The sequence below is a fragment of the Dromiciops gliroides genome, chromosome 2, assembly GCF_019393635.1.
Source record: "Dromiciops gliroides isolate mDroGli1 chromosome 2, mDroGli1.pri, whole genome shotgun sequence".
Classification (NCBI taxonomy): Eukaryota; Metazoa; Chordata; class Mammalia; order Microbiotheria; family Microbiotheriidae; genus Dromiciops; species Dromiciops gliroides.
The window spans coordinates 52,488,274-52,503,026 of NC_057862.1; the positions used below are offsets into that span (position 1 = coordinate 52,488,274).

Here is a 14,753-nt window from a genome sequence, read left to right on the forward strand (position 1 = left end):
TGCACTGTGCCACCCAGTTTCCCCAGATGTGCCAAATACTACTTTTTCTGTGTGCAATTTCTAAAACCCCTTAGAGCCCTGTAAGGCCTTGAATGCTACAAAAGGTCAAGTTAATGACTTAACAGACACTTTTTTTTTTAAGTGAGGCAATTGGGGTTAAGTGACTTGCCCATAGTAAGTGTTAAGTGTCTGAGGCTGGATTTGAACTCAGGTACTCCTGATTCCAGGGCCGGTGCTCTATCCACTGCGCCACCTAGCTGCCCCGTAAAATTCATCTTTTTTTTGGGGCAGGACAATAAGGGTTAAGTGACTTGCCCAGGGTCACGCAGCTAGTAAGTGTCAAGGGTCTGAGGCTGTATTTGAACTCAGGTCCTCCTGAATCCAGGGCACCACCTAGCTGCCCCTTAACAGACACTTTTTTTTTTGTGAGGCAATTGGGGTTAAGTGACTTGCCCAGAGTCACACAGCTAGTGTTAAGTGTCTGAGGCCGGATTTGAACTCAGGTCCTCCTGAATCCAGGGCTGGTGCTCTACCCACTGCGCCACCTAACTGCCCCTTAACAGACACTTCTAAGAAAAATATTTAGGGATAGGGAAAAAACCAATTTTGTAACTATGACACAGTTTTGCTAGTTTATTTCCTGCCCTCCCTTTACCACATACCCCTTTCTGTTCTGTTACATTATCTTCACCTGGGTCAATTGATCGACTTTGATCACCTTTATTGGGATCCTCATCTTCCTTTCCTCCCGTTTTCACTGTTTCTTCATCCTGTTCATCTAGATCTGCTACTGTTCCTCCTTTAACTGGTGTATTTTCACTGTCTTTCTTTGGGTTCACATTTTTAGGAAGTACCACTTCTTCTATGTTAGGTACAAGGTGTTGGGTCTTCCATATCCTGAGTGAGATCTTCTTGTTCATTCTCTTCTTTCTGGCCTCGCCTCTTCCCATAAAGCCTAGCTTGTCCTTTCTTTCCAGTCTTTTTCCTTGATTCAGCAGGAGTAGGAGGAGAAGGAGAAGGAGAAGGTTTTCTCTTTCTTGTACTTGCTGCTGATTTCCTATCTCTTCTCTCGGTACTACGGACTGGCTCTTCATTCTTTGTTGAGATGCACTGACAAAAATTAACTGGTTTTTTGTTCTCATCTACCTCATAATCTTCTTCATTCATCCATTCACTGAAAACATCGGTGTCTAAAATCCATTTTGCATGAACCTTTTACTCAGTGGTACAGGGCACCTCAATTGTTAGGAATCTTTCAGTCAGTCCTTTCCCCTGGTTCTCTGTTCCCCTTTGCTCCTCCTTTAACCCTCTCTAGTGTGCTATCCACATACCCCTTTCCATATCAGAAAATGCTAGTAAGGGGCAGTAGAAATGATTATGAAAGATTTCAAGATAGAGTCTTATGGACCAAAATGTCCAAGTCCTATAAGGACACCAATGACTCACATTTCTATAATGGCATACCATTTCCAAAATGCTTTCCTCGTCACAACATTGTGAGGTAGGTGGTGTAAGTATTTTCACCTCTATTTTATAAATGAGGAAACTAAAGCTTAGAGAGATTGAGACCTCTTCATGAACAGATCTAGTAAATGTCAGAGGGACCATTAAAAGTCAGGTCTTCTGGAATCCAACTTCAGCATCTTATTCATTATTGGGAGATATAATGTGAAATGTATTATCTATCTTTGCCTACAGAAGATGATTTGACCCACAGAATAACTGAATCACTGGTAAAAGGTTTTGTTTTTTTAATATATATATTTTTTGGTAAAAGGTTTTAACAATTTTATCTGGCGGGCCTATCTTTTCCTGTGTAGAAAAGAAGCCTACTGAGTGATGGAGGGTTGCAGAGTCTAGTTTCAACTCAAATGTCTCCAACTTTCCATCACAGCAAAGCATCAGGGAAGGAATTATGCCCAATTTTCCATTACCTTCATCAATAGACTTCTTAAATTACTCAGAAAGCCCTTAAGAGACTGTCTAATTGAGAGAGAGAGAGAGAGAGAGAGAGAGAGAGAGAGAGAGAGAGAGAGAGAGAGAGAGAGAGAGAGAATATGAGAATGAATGTGTGTGTGGCTGAGGAAGGTATAGCTCTTTAGGTCTGGATGTGAGTGACTTGAGTTACCAATCTCCAAATGTCCTATTCCCTTGGAGCACAATGAGAACAATAAAATACAGGGTTGGGTTCTGTCAGGAGCCAGATTTAAGCATAGCTCTCTCAATGACTAAGTCTAATGGACATGGCTTCTACAATGTCAAAACTGATGCAATGCAACCTTGGACCGAGACATCACTAACATGGAAAACTGGAGAAGTCCACTTAGATCAACATGTAAGGAAGAAGATTCACAAATAAGGAGTAGCCCCTATGGGATGGCTACAGTTATCCAAAGAAAAACCTTTAGTGAGTATGGCAGGGAAAAGGATGCTAATTGTGTATTAGCCATTCTCCTATATGCAGACAACTATCAGCATTATCAAACATGAAAGATAAAGAAATGTATGTTAAGGCTAGCAGGGAGAGAAGAATGAGCAAACTTATTAGTTAGACTTTTGTTTATAGTTCTTCTGTGAAGGGTAATGATTCATTACCTCAAGGCCCAAAAGATAAAATGACAGAAATATCTCTAGTTTTCAAACAGTCATTCATGGATAAGCATTGATGATTGGCAAAGACAGGATATTTTAGGGCTAGCAGCAAATTACATTAACAGAAGCGCCAGCAATATCCAGTATCCTGACATTAATTGTTCTAATGATTAATTATTCTAATCCTTATTCCCTACTGTCGCAATCATTCCAATGAGGCTTTGTTGGTCTGATACAGCCACCCGTGTTCAAGGTCGACTTCTGATTATCTAAACATAAGTTTTCTACTCTGTGGAACAATAGTAGCAGCGGCAGCAGCAGCAACAGCAACAACAGCTAGCTAACTCCCCTGCCAGCCCACTTGTATCTGGGCTACTTCCTTGCTCTATCAGGAATCAAAATGACATGGCACCAGAACTGGGGACTTAAAGATCATCTCTACAATCCTGTTCTTCCATTTTACAGATGAAAACAATGCACTGAGAAACTAAATGACTTGTCCTAGGTTACAACTAATCAGTGACAACCAAGCTAGGAGCAAGGCCCTGGCGTCAGGTCTGCCCCAGTCCAGTCCTCCTTTTCCTCCACCACTCTGGATGCCATCCCCAAGTGCACAAAATGCATCTGTGAGTCCATCACAAATTACTTTTGCATGCTTCCACTCTCCTCAGTCAAAATAAACAGTCCAGGCTCGACAGTATGTACATAATAGCAGAAGAAATTGTAAGGGAATAGAGGCAGTTGGATGGTATAGTGCTGGGTCTGGAGTCAGGAAGACCTGAATTCAAATTCTACCTCAGAGACTTACTAGCCGTGTGACCCTGAGCAAGTCACTTAACCTCTGTGGCTTAGCTTCCTCAACTGTAAAATGGAGATGACAACAGCACCTACCTGCCAGGGCTGTTGTGAGGATAAAATGAGACAATATTTGTATAGCACCATAGTGGGTGCTATAAAATTTGAGCTATGATAATAATGACAGTAACTATTATTACTGATAAAGACTGAGGTAGATAGTGGGATTAATCATTCCCTCAATGAATATGTATTCATCTGGAATAAACAAAATAAGGAGGCAAACCTTATACTCACTTCATGGACTCCAAAGCCAGAGAGATTATGACACTTGCTCCTTTTTGGGCCACTGGTTGCCTACATTAGCACGAATGAACAAGAGTGGGCTGAATTGGCACATACATATGTCAGGAACTGCCCCAAGATCTCTGCCTAGTCATCAATCAGTTATGCCTTTGGTTCACTGGCCTTGTATTTCTCCTCACTAACACTCAGCCCTTTCATCTACACCCTAAAATTTGACATGGGCAGTAATTCAGTTTATGTAATTGTTCTTTTTGTTTGTTTTGTTTTTGCAGGGCACTGAGGGTTAAGTGACTTGCCCAGGGTCACACAGCTAGTAAGTGTCAAGTGTCTGAGGTCGGATTTGAACTCAGGTCCTCCTGAATCCACCCACGGCCAGTGCTTTATCCACTGCACCACCTAGCTGTCCCTAATTGTTCTTTTAAAAGAATTTTCTTGTTCTATTTGGACTGTGAAAACTGTTTCAAGATATTACCTATCTCATAGGCTTTTCTATAAGGAAAATGAACCATAAAAGTGCTTTGTAAATGTGAACTACTTTTTAGTAAAGACAAATATTAAAATCTGATTTCTAACTACATGATGGCCTCCACATTCTGGTCTTTTAAACTCTCCGGGGCTGTTAGCCTTGTTTTGGGGCAGCATGGCTAAGCTTTGGAGCTGTTCTGGAGAAGTGAACGTGGGGCATTTTCGCAGGATCAGGCTCCTGACACATGCTTACACCATGTCAGCAACTCTCCCATGATAGCTTTAGCATATTGTTATTGGACTCTGAAAAAGTCACAGGAGTTGTTTTCCTAGATTAAAAAAGTCAGTGCTCTTTAAAATGATGGTGTGTATTTCCAAAGAAAATTGGCTGGGCTTTTTACTTGCCAATTGTTTAATATATTTCTTGGTAATTTACTGTCAGCATACCACCTTGGTTCATTAAATCCAGTGTCAGAATATTTAAAAAGAGTTATTATATGCTTCTAGATAATTTAAAAATCCCATTTTTGGCTAACTTTCAGTATTATAGAATTATGGAGCTGGGATGGACCTTAAAGATCACCTGGTATACTCTGCATATATATTTTTTATAATTATAATTTTTTTGGGGGGCAGGACAATGGGGGTTAAGTGACTTGCCCAAGGTCACACAGTCAGTGAGTGTCAAGTATCTGAGGCCGGATTTGAACTCAGGTCCTCCTGAATCCAAGGCCAGTGCTTTATCCACTGCGCCACCAAGCGGCCCCTGCATATATATTTTTACTTACTTTATTTTTTTTTGGGGGGGGGTGAGGCAATTGGGGTTAAGTAACTTGCTCAGGGTTACACAGCTAGTAAATGTCAAGGGTCTGAGGCTGGATTTGAACTCAGGTACTCCTGACTCCAGGGCCATTGCTCTATCTACTGTGCCACCTAGCAGCCCCCATATATATATATATTTTAGTGAGACAATTGGGGTTAAATGACTTGCCCAGGGTCACACAGCTAGTAAGTGTTAAGTGTCTGAGGCCGGATTTGAACTCAGGTACTCTTGACTCCAGGGCCGGTGCTCTATCCACTGCGCCACCTAGCTGCCCCACATTTTTTAAACAAATGAAGAAAACTGTGATTCATATAGGCTACAGTGAGCCACAGGCAGTTTGTTTTATTGTGCTTCACAGATAATGCATTTTTTGTTTTGTTTTGTTTTAAACAAACTGAAGGTTTGGGGCAACCCTGGGTCAAGCAGGTCTATCAGCACCATTTTTCCAACAGCACATGCTCACGCTGTGTCTCTATGTCATGTTTTGGTAATTCTCACAACATTTCAAACTTTTTCATTATTATTATATCTTTGATCTGTGATCAGTGATCTTGATGTCACTATTATAATTGTTTTGGGGCATCATGAACCATACCCATATAAGATGGCAAACTTAATTGATATATGTTGTGTAAGTTCTTTCTACTCCACCAACCACCTGTTCCTCATCTCTCTCCTTCTCCCTAATCTGAGATAAAATAACACTAATATTGGCAGCTTCTAAATGTTCAAATGAAATGGAGAGTCAATCAGTGTGGCAAAACTCATTGTTGTCTTAGTTTATGAAATTGCCACAGCTATCTTTGATCAGGCAGTCTCCACTAACATCTAGGGAAGACCCTCCACCAGCAAAAAAGATGAAGGTTCAGCAAAACTTGCCGAAGGCTCAGATGATGGTTAGCATTTTTTAAGGTAATAAAGTTTTGTTTTTTTAAAGTATAGGGAGGTCATGAGGCTTTATTTATTTATTCATCTATTCACTCATTTATTTGTTTATTTGTGGGGCAATGGGGGTTAAGTGACTTGCCCAGGGTCACACAGCTAGCAAGTGTCAAGTGTCTGAGGCCAGTTTTGAACTCAGGTCCACCTGAATCCAGGGCCAGTGCTTTATCCACTGAGCCATGGAGCTGCCCCCAGTAATAAAGTATTTTTAATTAAGTTATGTACACTGCTTTTTAGATACAGTTAATAGACTACAGTATACAGTAAACACAACCTTCATATGCACCAGGAAATAAAAAAAATTCACATGACCCATTTTATTGCAATATTTGCTTTACTGTGGTGGTCTGGAGTTGAACCGGCAATCTCTGAGGTATGGGCTGGGACTGGAGCCTTTGGTCTCCCGACCCCTTATCAGGATGGTGCTGCTGGGCATCGCATGCCTCTGCCACATTTCATATTTAGCTTCAGACACCAAAGATGGGGAGTTTCAAACCCTGCTTTGCTTTTCTTCCCTTACACGAGCTTTTCCACAGCTCTGCTTGGTCAAATAACAAGGCAGCTGCTGTTTAAAGCAACAGGAGGTGCTATTTTTTCAGTCTGCCAGCAGGGGGTGACCAAAGGCAGCAGATGCTCCCTTTGTTCCTGCCTCTGGCCCTTTGGTTCGATGGGGAACCTTCAAGGATCTCAGCCATTTTAATAGATTCTAATGCCTGGGAACTCTCTGGCATTGAGGAAGCATGATTGCCCCGGGGGAAGCTGTTGGGTTATGTGGGATGGGAAAACCCTGTGAATCCAGGCCGCTTTGTAGAGTCTGGCACAGTTGGAGATGGCCTTCCTGGCCAGATATCCTAAGGAGAAAAACAGAAGAGGGAAGAGCCGTACTAGTTGGTGATTAGACACTGGGCATTGCTTTCAGTTTACTACACATTTCCCAAATGACTAGAGCTGGGGACCGCCTTATGTAGGAGACATTTCAGGTGTCACCTGTAAAAAAACCTTTCATTTTAACACCTATTCTTTTTTCTTCTTCTCAGGAGCCTGATGAGCTATGCTTTAAGACATACACACACTCCCTCTCTCTCTCCTGCTCTTAGGACATTTTTTTATGGTGGCTCCTGGAAGTTGTCCAAGAGATAAGAGAATGAATTCAGCAGCTTTGTAGGGGGTGAGGGTGAATACTGTTTATTTGGTTTTATTATCTCTTGTTGAAGCCTCCCATCTACTGGCATTTCTGCTGGGCTAAAGGGCCAACGTCCTGGCCCATGGTGACGAACAGGAACCGTCAGTTCAGTCAAAAACCTTTTCTAGTCCTAAGATGTTGGGATACATCCCCAGGTCTAGGCTGATTTGCTAAGTCAAAAGTGCTCCAAACACAGGAGAGATCAGAGGTGCTTTTGGCACTGCTGAGTCTACCTACTGCCTTCTCTTAAGGAAGGCAGATGTTGAGCTGGTTTTTAATGCTGTAAAGTGAAAGGGCTTGCAATCTCCTTTACAGACCCATGTTACAGCTATGCTAGCTCCATCACCAGGAAGTTCTTTCTCTATGAGGTCAGGAGAAGGATATCAAGTAAAAAAGAGGGGTTTTTGGGTGACTGAGGATTAGCAATTATCTGTTTTTTTGGTCTTGACTTTCAGAGAGTGGAAATGTAGGGCCCCACAGAGAATAAGTGAGAAAAATGGGATTTGAACCCAGAACCTTGAACTGCTGCCAAATCCAGCTGTCTTCCTACAGCACCACCTAAAAAAATCTCCATGCCTTTATCACTTGTTTTTGCACACTATGTTTGATCTTACTTCTCTTAATTTCCTACCAGAACTTTTTGTCTTTGGTCATTAGAATGCCAGCATGGATGGGTGGGGTAGAAAGGGAAAAGGGTGGTATGTAAGCAGCCAGAGCACCCAGACTTCTCTAACAAGCAGCAGAAAGGGAACTAGGCCTAGAGGCCTCAAAGGGAATCTGTCTTCTGGGCTGAAGGTAGTTGGACTCTACGTCTACTGGGTCCTCTGAGGCCGAACCTGCACGGAGCCCATGCCCCAGTTTTCACATGTTGTGGCTATAGTCAGTATCAATCAGACTATCATCCCTGGGCTGCATATTCCCTAATGATGTCCTGGTGGCAGAAATGGATCTTGGGATCGAATCCATCTTAACTTGACGAAGGCAGGTACAGAAAAGAAGTAATCAAAATGACTCTGGAACATTCCCGAGGGACACAAATCCACATTAGTAACAAAGCCTGCAGCTACAATCATCCCTGATGCTTCAAGTTTCTCTTCCTAATGGACAAGGCTCTATGTCGTATCCTATTGATACACAGACAAGAGGGGTCCATCCAGAAGGCATGCAGGAAGGTATTCTCCGGGTTGCCTGGGTGGAGACTTTTCTGACAGCAGGAGGGCATGAGGGACATATTGCAGGACAGAAGGGGAAGGTAATGTATAATGCATTTTTACTGGAATATCATGGCTCTGTTCCTGTAAAGTATTTCCCTTTATCTCTCTCTAGTGGGCTGCTCAGTCAATAATTACTTGAAAGTTGCTAACTTATAGTCTCCTTTGGGGTAGGACAGAAGAGGCCATGTAAATGAGACGTGTATAAAGGGGCTACAGCAGACAAAGTGGGACAAGAAGAGACTGTAGGGATGTGTAGGGAAAGAGGACAACTAACGGGCCTTAGAAGAAAAATGTGAGTCTCAGTCTCATGCTGGAGTGATATCTAAGTACTTTCTACATCTTGTCCTGTCCCATTACCTGGGAGCCATGAATTGAAAGTATACCTACATTTACTACAGAATTTTCAGTTAAGATCACCACTAGCAAAACCCCCAATAGTTCTATCATTGCCCGATGGGTGCACTTGAGTTCCCCAATTATCCAGGTAACCAAGAAGGGCTGTATAAGGACTGGCTGTATTAGCTAAGATAGCGAATGGCTTAATGCATTGTTGGTGGAGCTGTGGACTTGTCCAGCCATTCTGGAGAGCAATTTGGAATTATGCCCAAGGAGCTATAGAGCTGTGCATACCCTTTGACCCAGAAATACCACTATTGGGTCTTTTTCCCAAAGAGATCATAAAAAAGAGAAAGGGGGGGCAGCTAGGTAGCAAAGTGGATAGAGCACCAGCCCTGGAGTCAGGAGGACCTGAGTTCAAATCCAGTCTCAGATACTTAACAATTACTAGCTGTGTGACCACGGGCAAGTCACTTAACCCCAATTGCTTCACCAAAAAACAAAACAAAACAAAACAAAAAAAAAAACAAAAAGGGAAAGGGACCCACATGTACAAAAATATTTATGGCTGCTCTTTTTGTGGTGGCAAGGAATTGGGAATTGAGGGGCTGCCCATCAGCTGGGGAATGGCTGAACAAGTTGTGGTATGTGAATGTAATGGAGTTCTACTGTGCTGTGGGAAATGATGAGCAGGCGGATTTTGGAGAAACCTGGAAGGACTTGCATGAACTGATGATAAGATGAGCAGAACCAGGAGAACATTGTACACAGTACCAACAATGTTGTGTGTTGATCAACTGTGATAGACTTGATTCTTCTCGGCAATGCAACGGTACAGGGAAGTTCCAAGGGACTCATGATGGAAAAGACTCTCCAAATCCAGAAAAAAAAAGAACTGTGGAATATGGATGCAGATTGAACCATACTATTTCTTTTGTTTTTAGTGCTGTTGTTTTTCTTTTTTGAGGTTTTTCCTTTTTGCTCTGATTCTTCTCTTATAATATGACTAATGCAGGAATGTTTAATGTTATTGTACATACATAACCTATATCAGATTGCGTGCTGTCTTGGGGAGGAGGGGGAGGGAGGGAGAAAAATTTGAAACTAGAAATCTTACAAAAACAAATGTTGAAAAATATCTCTACATGTAACTGGAAAATAATGAAGTACATTTATAATTTAAAAAAAAAGAAAAACAAAGATACAGAGTGGCTTGATATACCAACAATCCTTTGTGGTAACCAAGAGTAAACCCAGCAGGATGTGCAGAAAACTGGCAACTCTGAAGCCAATTAAGCTCATACTAGCTTTGAAGCAGACCCTGAGTCATTTGGTGGTTTATGGACCTTCAAGAGACACCCTTATCTTCAGAGACTCCCCTAACTGTGGGTTATGGGGCTCTTGGATGCATGCTGGTTTATGGTTTTTGGAGATACCTACTTATCTGATTGTCTGTGTTCAAGCCTTGAACTGTGAACTCCTTATCACCAAGAATGCACTCGGATTATCAAAGGGCCACAACTGGGATACCTGGAATTCCTCTTGGATCTCCCCCTCCTCTTGGGAATGGAGGTATTTAACTCATTCCTTTCTAGGATTTTCCTCCTTTCTCCCCATTTCCCTGCCTTCCTTTGTTTGAAAAGTATATACACTCGGGGCAGCTAGGTGGCATAGTAGATAAAGCACTGGGCCTTGATTCAAGAGGACCTGAGTTCAAATCCGGCCTCAGACACTTGACACTTACTAGCTGTGTGACACTGGGCAAGTCACTTAACCTTCATTGCCCAGCCCCCCCCCCCCAAAGTACATACACTCTCCCCATCAATTACTTCGTGGGCTGCTCAGCATAGGCTGGGCAGTGCCCATGCACATGTTTTTCTTCCCTGATTAAAATAAACATCTTTAATTTCACAGGCACTGTCTTCCTCTGGTTTTCTTCCCTTTAGGGAAAAGGAAGGGGGGTTTTAGATCTTGAGAACTGGCCTTTGTGTTTTCTGGGTATCTTCCCCCCTTGGGGGAAATAAGGATCTAAATTCCCTAAAGAAAGCATCTGTCTCAGTTTACACGGGCAAAGCAACTGAAAACAGAAACTCCAAGTCACAACATCTTTTAGGAAACTGTTCTGCAGAACAATGTCATTGTATTCCACACCATCACTAATGCTATAAAAGGCATGGCTGCTCTAACTTCTGCAGAAGTGAGGGTGGACCTTCACAGATAGCTCCCACTCCCAAACAATTGAACCTGTAAAATGAAATGAGATAATATTTCTAAAGTATTTCGCACAATGCCTGGCACACAGAGCTGAATAAAGGCTTATTTCCTTTTCCTTCCTGTTCTGTGTCCCTTCCTCTCAAGTCCCTATTTTCTGCTAATCTGAAAAACTTATTTTAATGTATCTGATGGATGCTAACGGGTCAGAGACATACAGAAAGTTCCCACCTTTCCTGTGCTCTGTTCACTTCACATTGCTTGATATAAAGATTAATGTTTCAGTCAGTTCTTGTAATCTTTGCCTCCTCTTTCAACCCATTTTTGCCTTTCTTCAAACAGAAGGGCAAGTCAAGATGGGCAACAGCACGTGGGTAGATAGTACCTCATGGTCTTATCAAGTCACACAATTTCAGAACTGGAAGGGATTATGCCTCTGAGGCCCAGTCCATTCTGTACCTAACCCAGGCTCCCTCACTATTTCCCATGAAAGCACATACCACTTGCAAATACCTCTAATTTGGGAAGTTTTTGCTTATATCAAGTCTGTCTCCTTTTCCACAGCTTCCACCTATTGTTCCTGGTTCTGACCTTTGTGATCAAGAAGAACATGTCTAATTCCTGTACATAACAGCCCTTCTGAGACATATTTATTCCCCCAAATCACTGGCCTATACAAAATGGCACAATAAAAAACCCCAAAGAGCTTATGGAAAAATGGAGTTAGGGGTACAATGTTCAAAAACTTCATCAACGACACATAAAAAACAGGAACCTAATAAAATGGCAGCTCATTTTGTACCTGTTAAATGGCTTATGATATACACAAATACTACAATAGATAGTGGCCCCCTCTGGCCTCTGGCTGCTGCTGAAACTGCACCTGGGGCTGCAGAAGCAAGTTGGGAGGCTCACAAATCCAGACCTCAGGCTGTGGAGGAAAGTCCAGGAGTGGGTGGACCCACCCTCCTCAGCCCACAGCTCCTGCTGCACCAGAAGACAGATAGTGAATGTGGCACTTTGACAGAAGGGTTGAAGCTTGTGAGTTACCATAAAATAGGCAGTGTAAATATTGCAAATCCCACTTTTTACAAGAGGAAATGAAGGCTAAGACACACGGATTTGTTCGAAATCACACAAATTCACGCACTTTGAATTCAGCATCCGTCCTGCTTTCCACCAGACCAAACCCGTAAACACAAAGGAACAATGACAGAGGTGCATGTACTTGATGCACAGTAGTGGAGGTGAGGACTGTCCCACCAGGGTTCTTAGCAAAGAGCTGTTTGCTGAGCTGGGTTCTCTCGTGGAAAAGGTAAGGTCTGGATGATGACAGTGAGATTCTCCACTGGGGAGTAAGCTCCAACAACACCCACACTCTGGGGAAGCCAACTGCTCAAATTCCATTTTCCTGCTACACTCTGGGTCCAGGATTACCTTTATCCAGGGATGCTCCTGCCATGTGGTAAAAGCTCAGGGCAGTGTCCACATCATTAATGTTCTTCAGGAAAGTGAAGAAGTTTTCCACCTCTTCAAATGTCAGGCCCTGAAAGAGAAGAAGATACAGTTCCTTCATCAAAAAGTAGCCAAGATGCACCAAAGTAGGAAGAGCTTTATGTCCAGACTCAGAACAGGAACCATGTGAAACAATGTCCAATCTGGACATTGATGCAAAAAAGGCCGATGTTCCACTTATTGTAGAAGGCAAGCCAGCTACTGTTTAACTTCAGTATTCTCCTTTATACGCTTCTTACACAAAGATGCCTACTATTATGGTGATGTTCAATGCCCTAAAGAATCACCAGTCAGTAACCAGCATGAAAATGTTTCAGTATCAAGCAAAACCAAACCCAAGGCAGTTATACATTGTTCCAAAATAAGAGATACACAGTCAACCTGTCAATTCCACTCTGATGCAGGCTCACTGTGGGAAGAAATTCTTCAAACTGGCCAGAGGCATGATAATCTTAAATCTTATTTTTTGTGTATTGTTTAATGCAAGAGCTGACACACAAATGAAAACTACAAGATGATCTGAGTTTAGGAATTCAGAAATACTTTTCTAATACCTCAAGGTTTGTTTTTTGTGATGGGAACCACGATAAGGGCCTAGGCATTACCTAAATGTCAGCATCGGAAAAGTTTAAACTTAGAAAGGGAATCCACTCCAGCAAGGCAAGACCTGTTATGACATCAGAGTCCCTTGAGGTCATTAACAGATGCAGGGTTTTACTTAGCCTTGTTCTACCTAAGCTGAAGAGAATACTAACTGACATCAGGACATGAGGGATGGCTTTCTACCCTAATAAAGACATCAATGTTCCAGCCAAACCGGCTCACTTTCTATTTCCCATATATTATATTCTATCTGCTGTCCTCCATGCTTGTAATACTCTTCCTTCAAAAAAAATTTAATTATTTTTCTGGGTCCCATTTTAAGTTCCAAACTGCCTCCTTTCCTCCCTCTCCACCATGCACTAGAAAAGGCTATCATTTAACATACACACACACACATGTATACATATACATACACGTACACACAGGCATACACACATACATGTACATACATACACGCATGTATACATATACATGTGTGTACACACACATAGAAATATAAAACTGTACCATGCATACTTCTATTGATCAGTAAGCTCCTTGAGGGCAGGGATTATTTTCCTTTGTCTGTGTGTATATCCCCAGGGTCTAGAACATAGCCTGGTATGTAGCAGGTGCTTAATAAATGTTTACTGAATTGAACTGGAATGAGTCTGAAATAAAATGTACTGAAAGAACTCTTCTAGTCTTGTTAAAATTAAGCCGTGGCATTGCCTTTGCATCCTAGGACACCTCTGCCCACCCTCCAGATTGCCAAGTCCTTGTCTTGGCCCACCATTCCCTGGCAGGCCCCGCTACTCTTTCTATCAGGGCTTCCCTTCCTTCTCAGGGGGCCACCTGTCTCCATGCAGGTCCCCCCTGCCCTTTGCTTTCGGTGCTTTCTTACTTATTAAAGTGTAAGGCCCTTTAAAGTGCAGACTGTCTTGTTTGCTTGTATTTGCATCACCAGAGATTAGAAAAGCACTGGACCCATAGTCAGCACTTAAAAATGCTGTTTATCTATGAATGAATGAATGAAAGAAGAAGCATTTGTTAAGCAGTAACTATGTGCCAAACACTGTGCTAAGTCCTGGGGACACAGCTCCTGCTCTTAAGGTGCTCACATTAAAATGGGGGTGACACAATATAAATAGGAGGTTTTGGCTGCAGGGCAGAGGGAAAGGTCCCATGGTCCTTAGGGTGCAACAGCAAAGCAGATGACAGAGAATGTCTCTTCTTTTTTTGTCATTCCCACATCTGAGCCATTGGACAGCACCAAGGATTTTGGTGGTGAGAATGTTTTCTGGGTCTTCAGTAGCAGTGGCTGTGGTAGTCTGAGCAGCAGCCGCCCGCTGACAAAGGTCTGTCTGTCTCTATCCATTCTTCTCCTGTGATCGGTGAAGCTGGGAGATGAGCTGATGCTGCGTGGGTGGGACGCCAACTATTTCTTTGTACAGGATTCTTGCCTCATTCCTCCTCTCTCACTTTAGAGTCATAGAAGTTTACGTCTTTAAGGAAGGACACTTTTGAGATCATCTGGTGCCATCCTCCCTCTGTATGCAGAGGGCACTTAGGCTCAGAGAGGTCCAAGAGGTTGCTAAAAGCCCCACAGCTAGTTATGAACAGAGCCAGCAATAGAAGCTGCTTCTTTTTTTCCTAGCACAGTCCTTTTTTCCACTAGGCTGCCCCAATGCTTGATGACATGAGTAAGTAGGCTTAGCACCTGTGACCCAAGAGAATAAATAAATCTCTGTCTAGGATGGAATCCCTTGGAAAGCAATCAGATGTTTCC

The 14,753-nt window shown here is 42.5% G+C and overlaps 1 protein-coding gene across 5 annotated transcripts in view; it reads right to left on the bottom strand.

Moving 5' to 3' along the window:
- MICU1 (mitochondrial calcium uptake 1) overlaps positions 1-14,753 on the bottom strand; it is a 238,752-nt gene that overhangs the window by 22,017 nt on the left and 201,982 nt on the right. For all 5 annotated transcript variants that reach the window (XM_043987836.1, XM_043987835.1, XM_043987834.1 and 2 more), the window contains one exon: positions 12,305-12,413. In XM_043987836.1, coding sequence (XP_043843771.1) covers positions 12,305-12,413 — 109 coding nt within the window. The remainder of the gene's footprint in view (positions 1-12,304; positions 12,414-14,753) is intronic.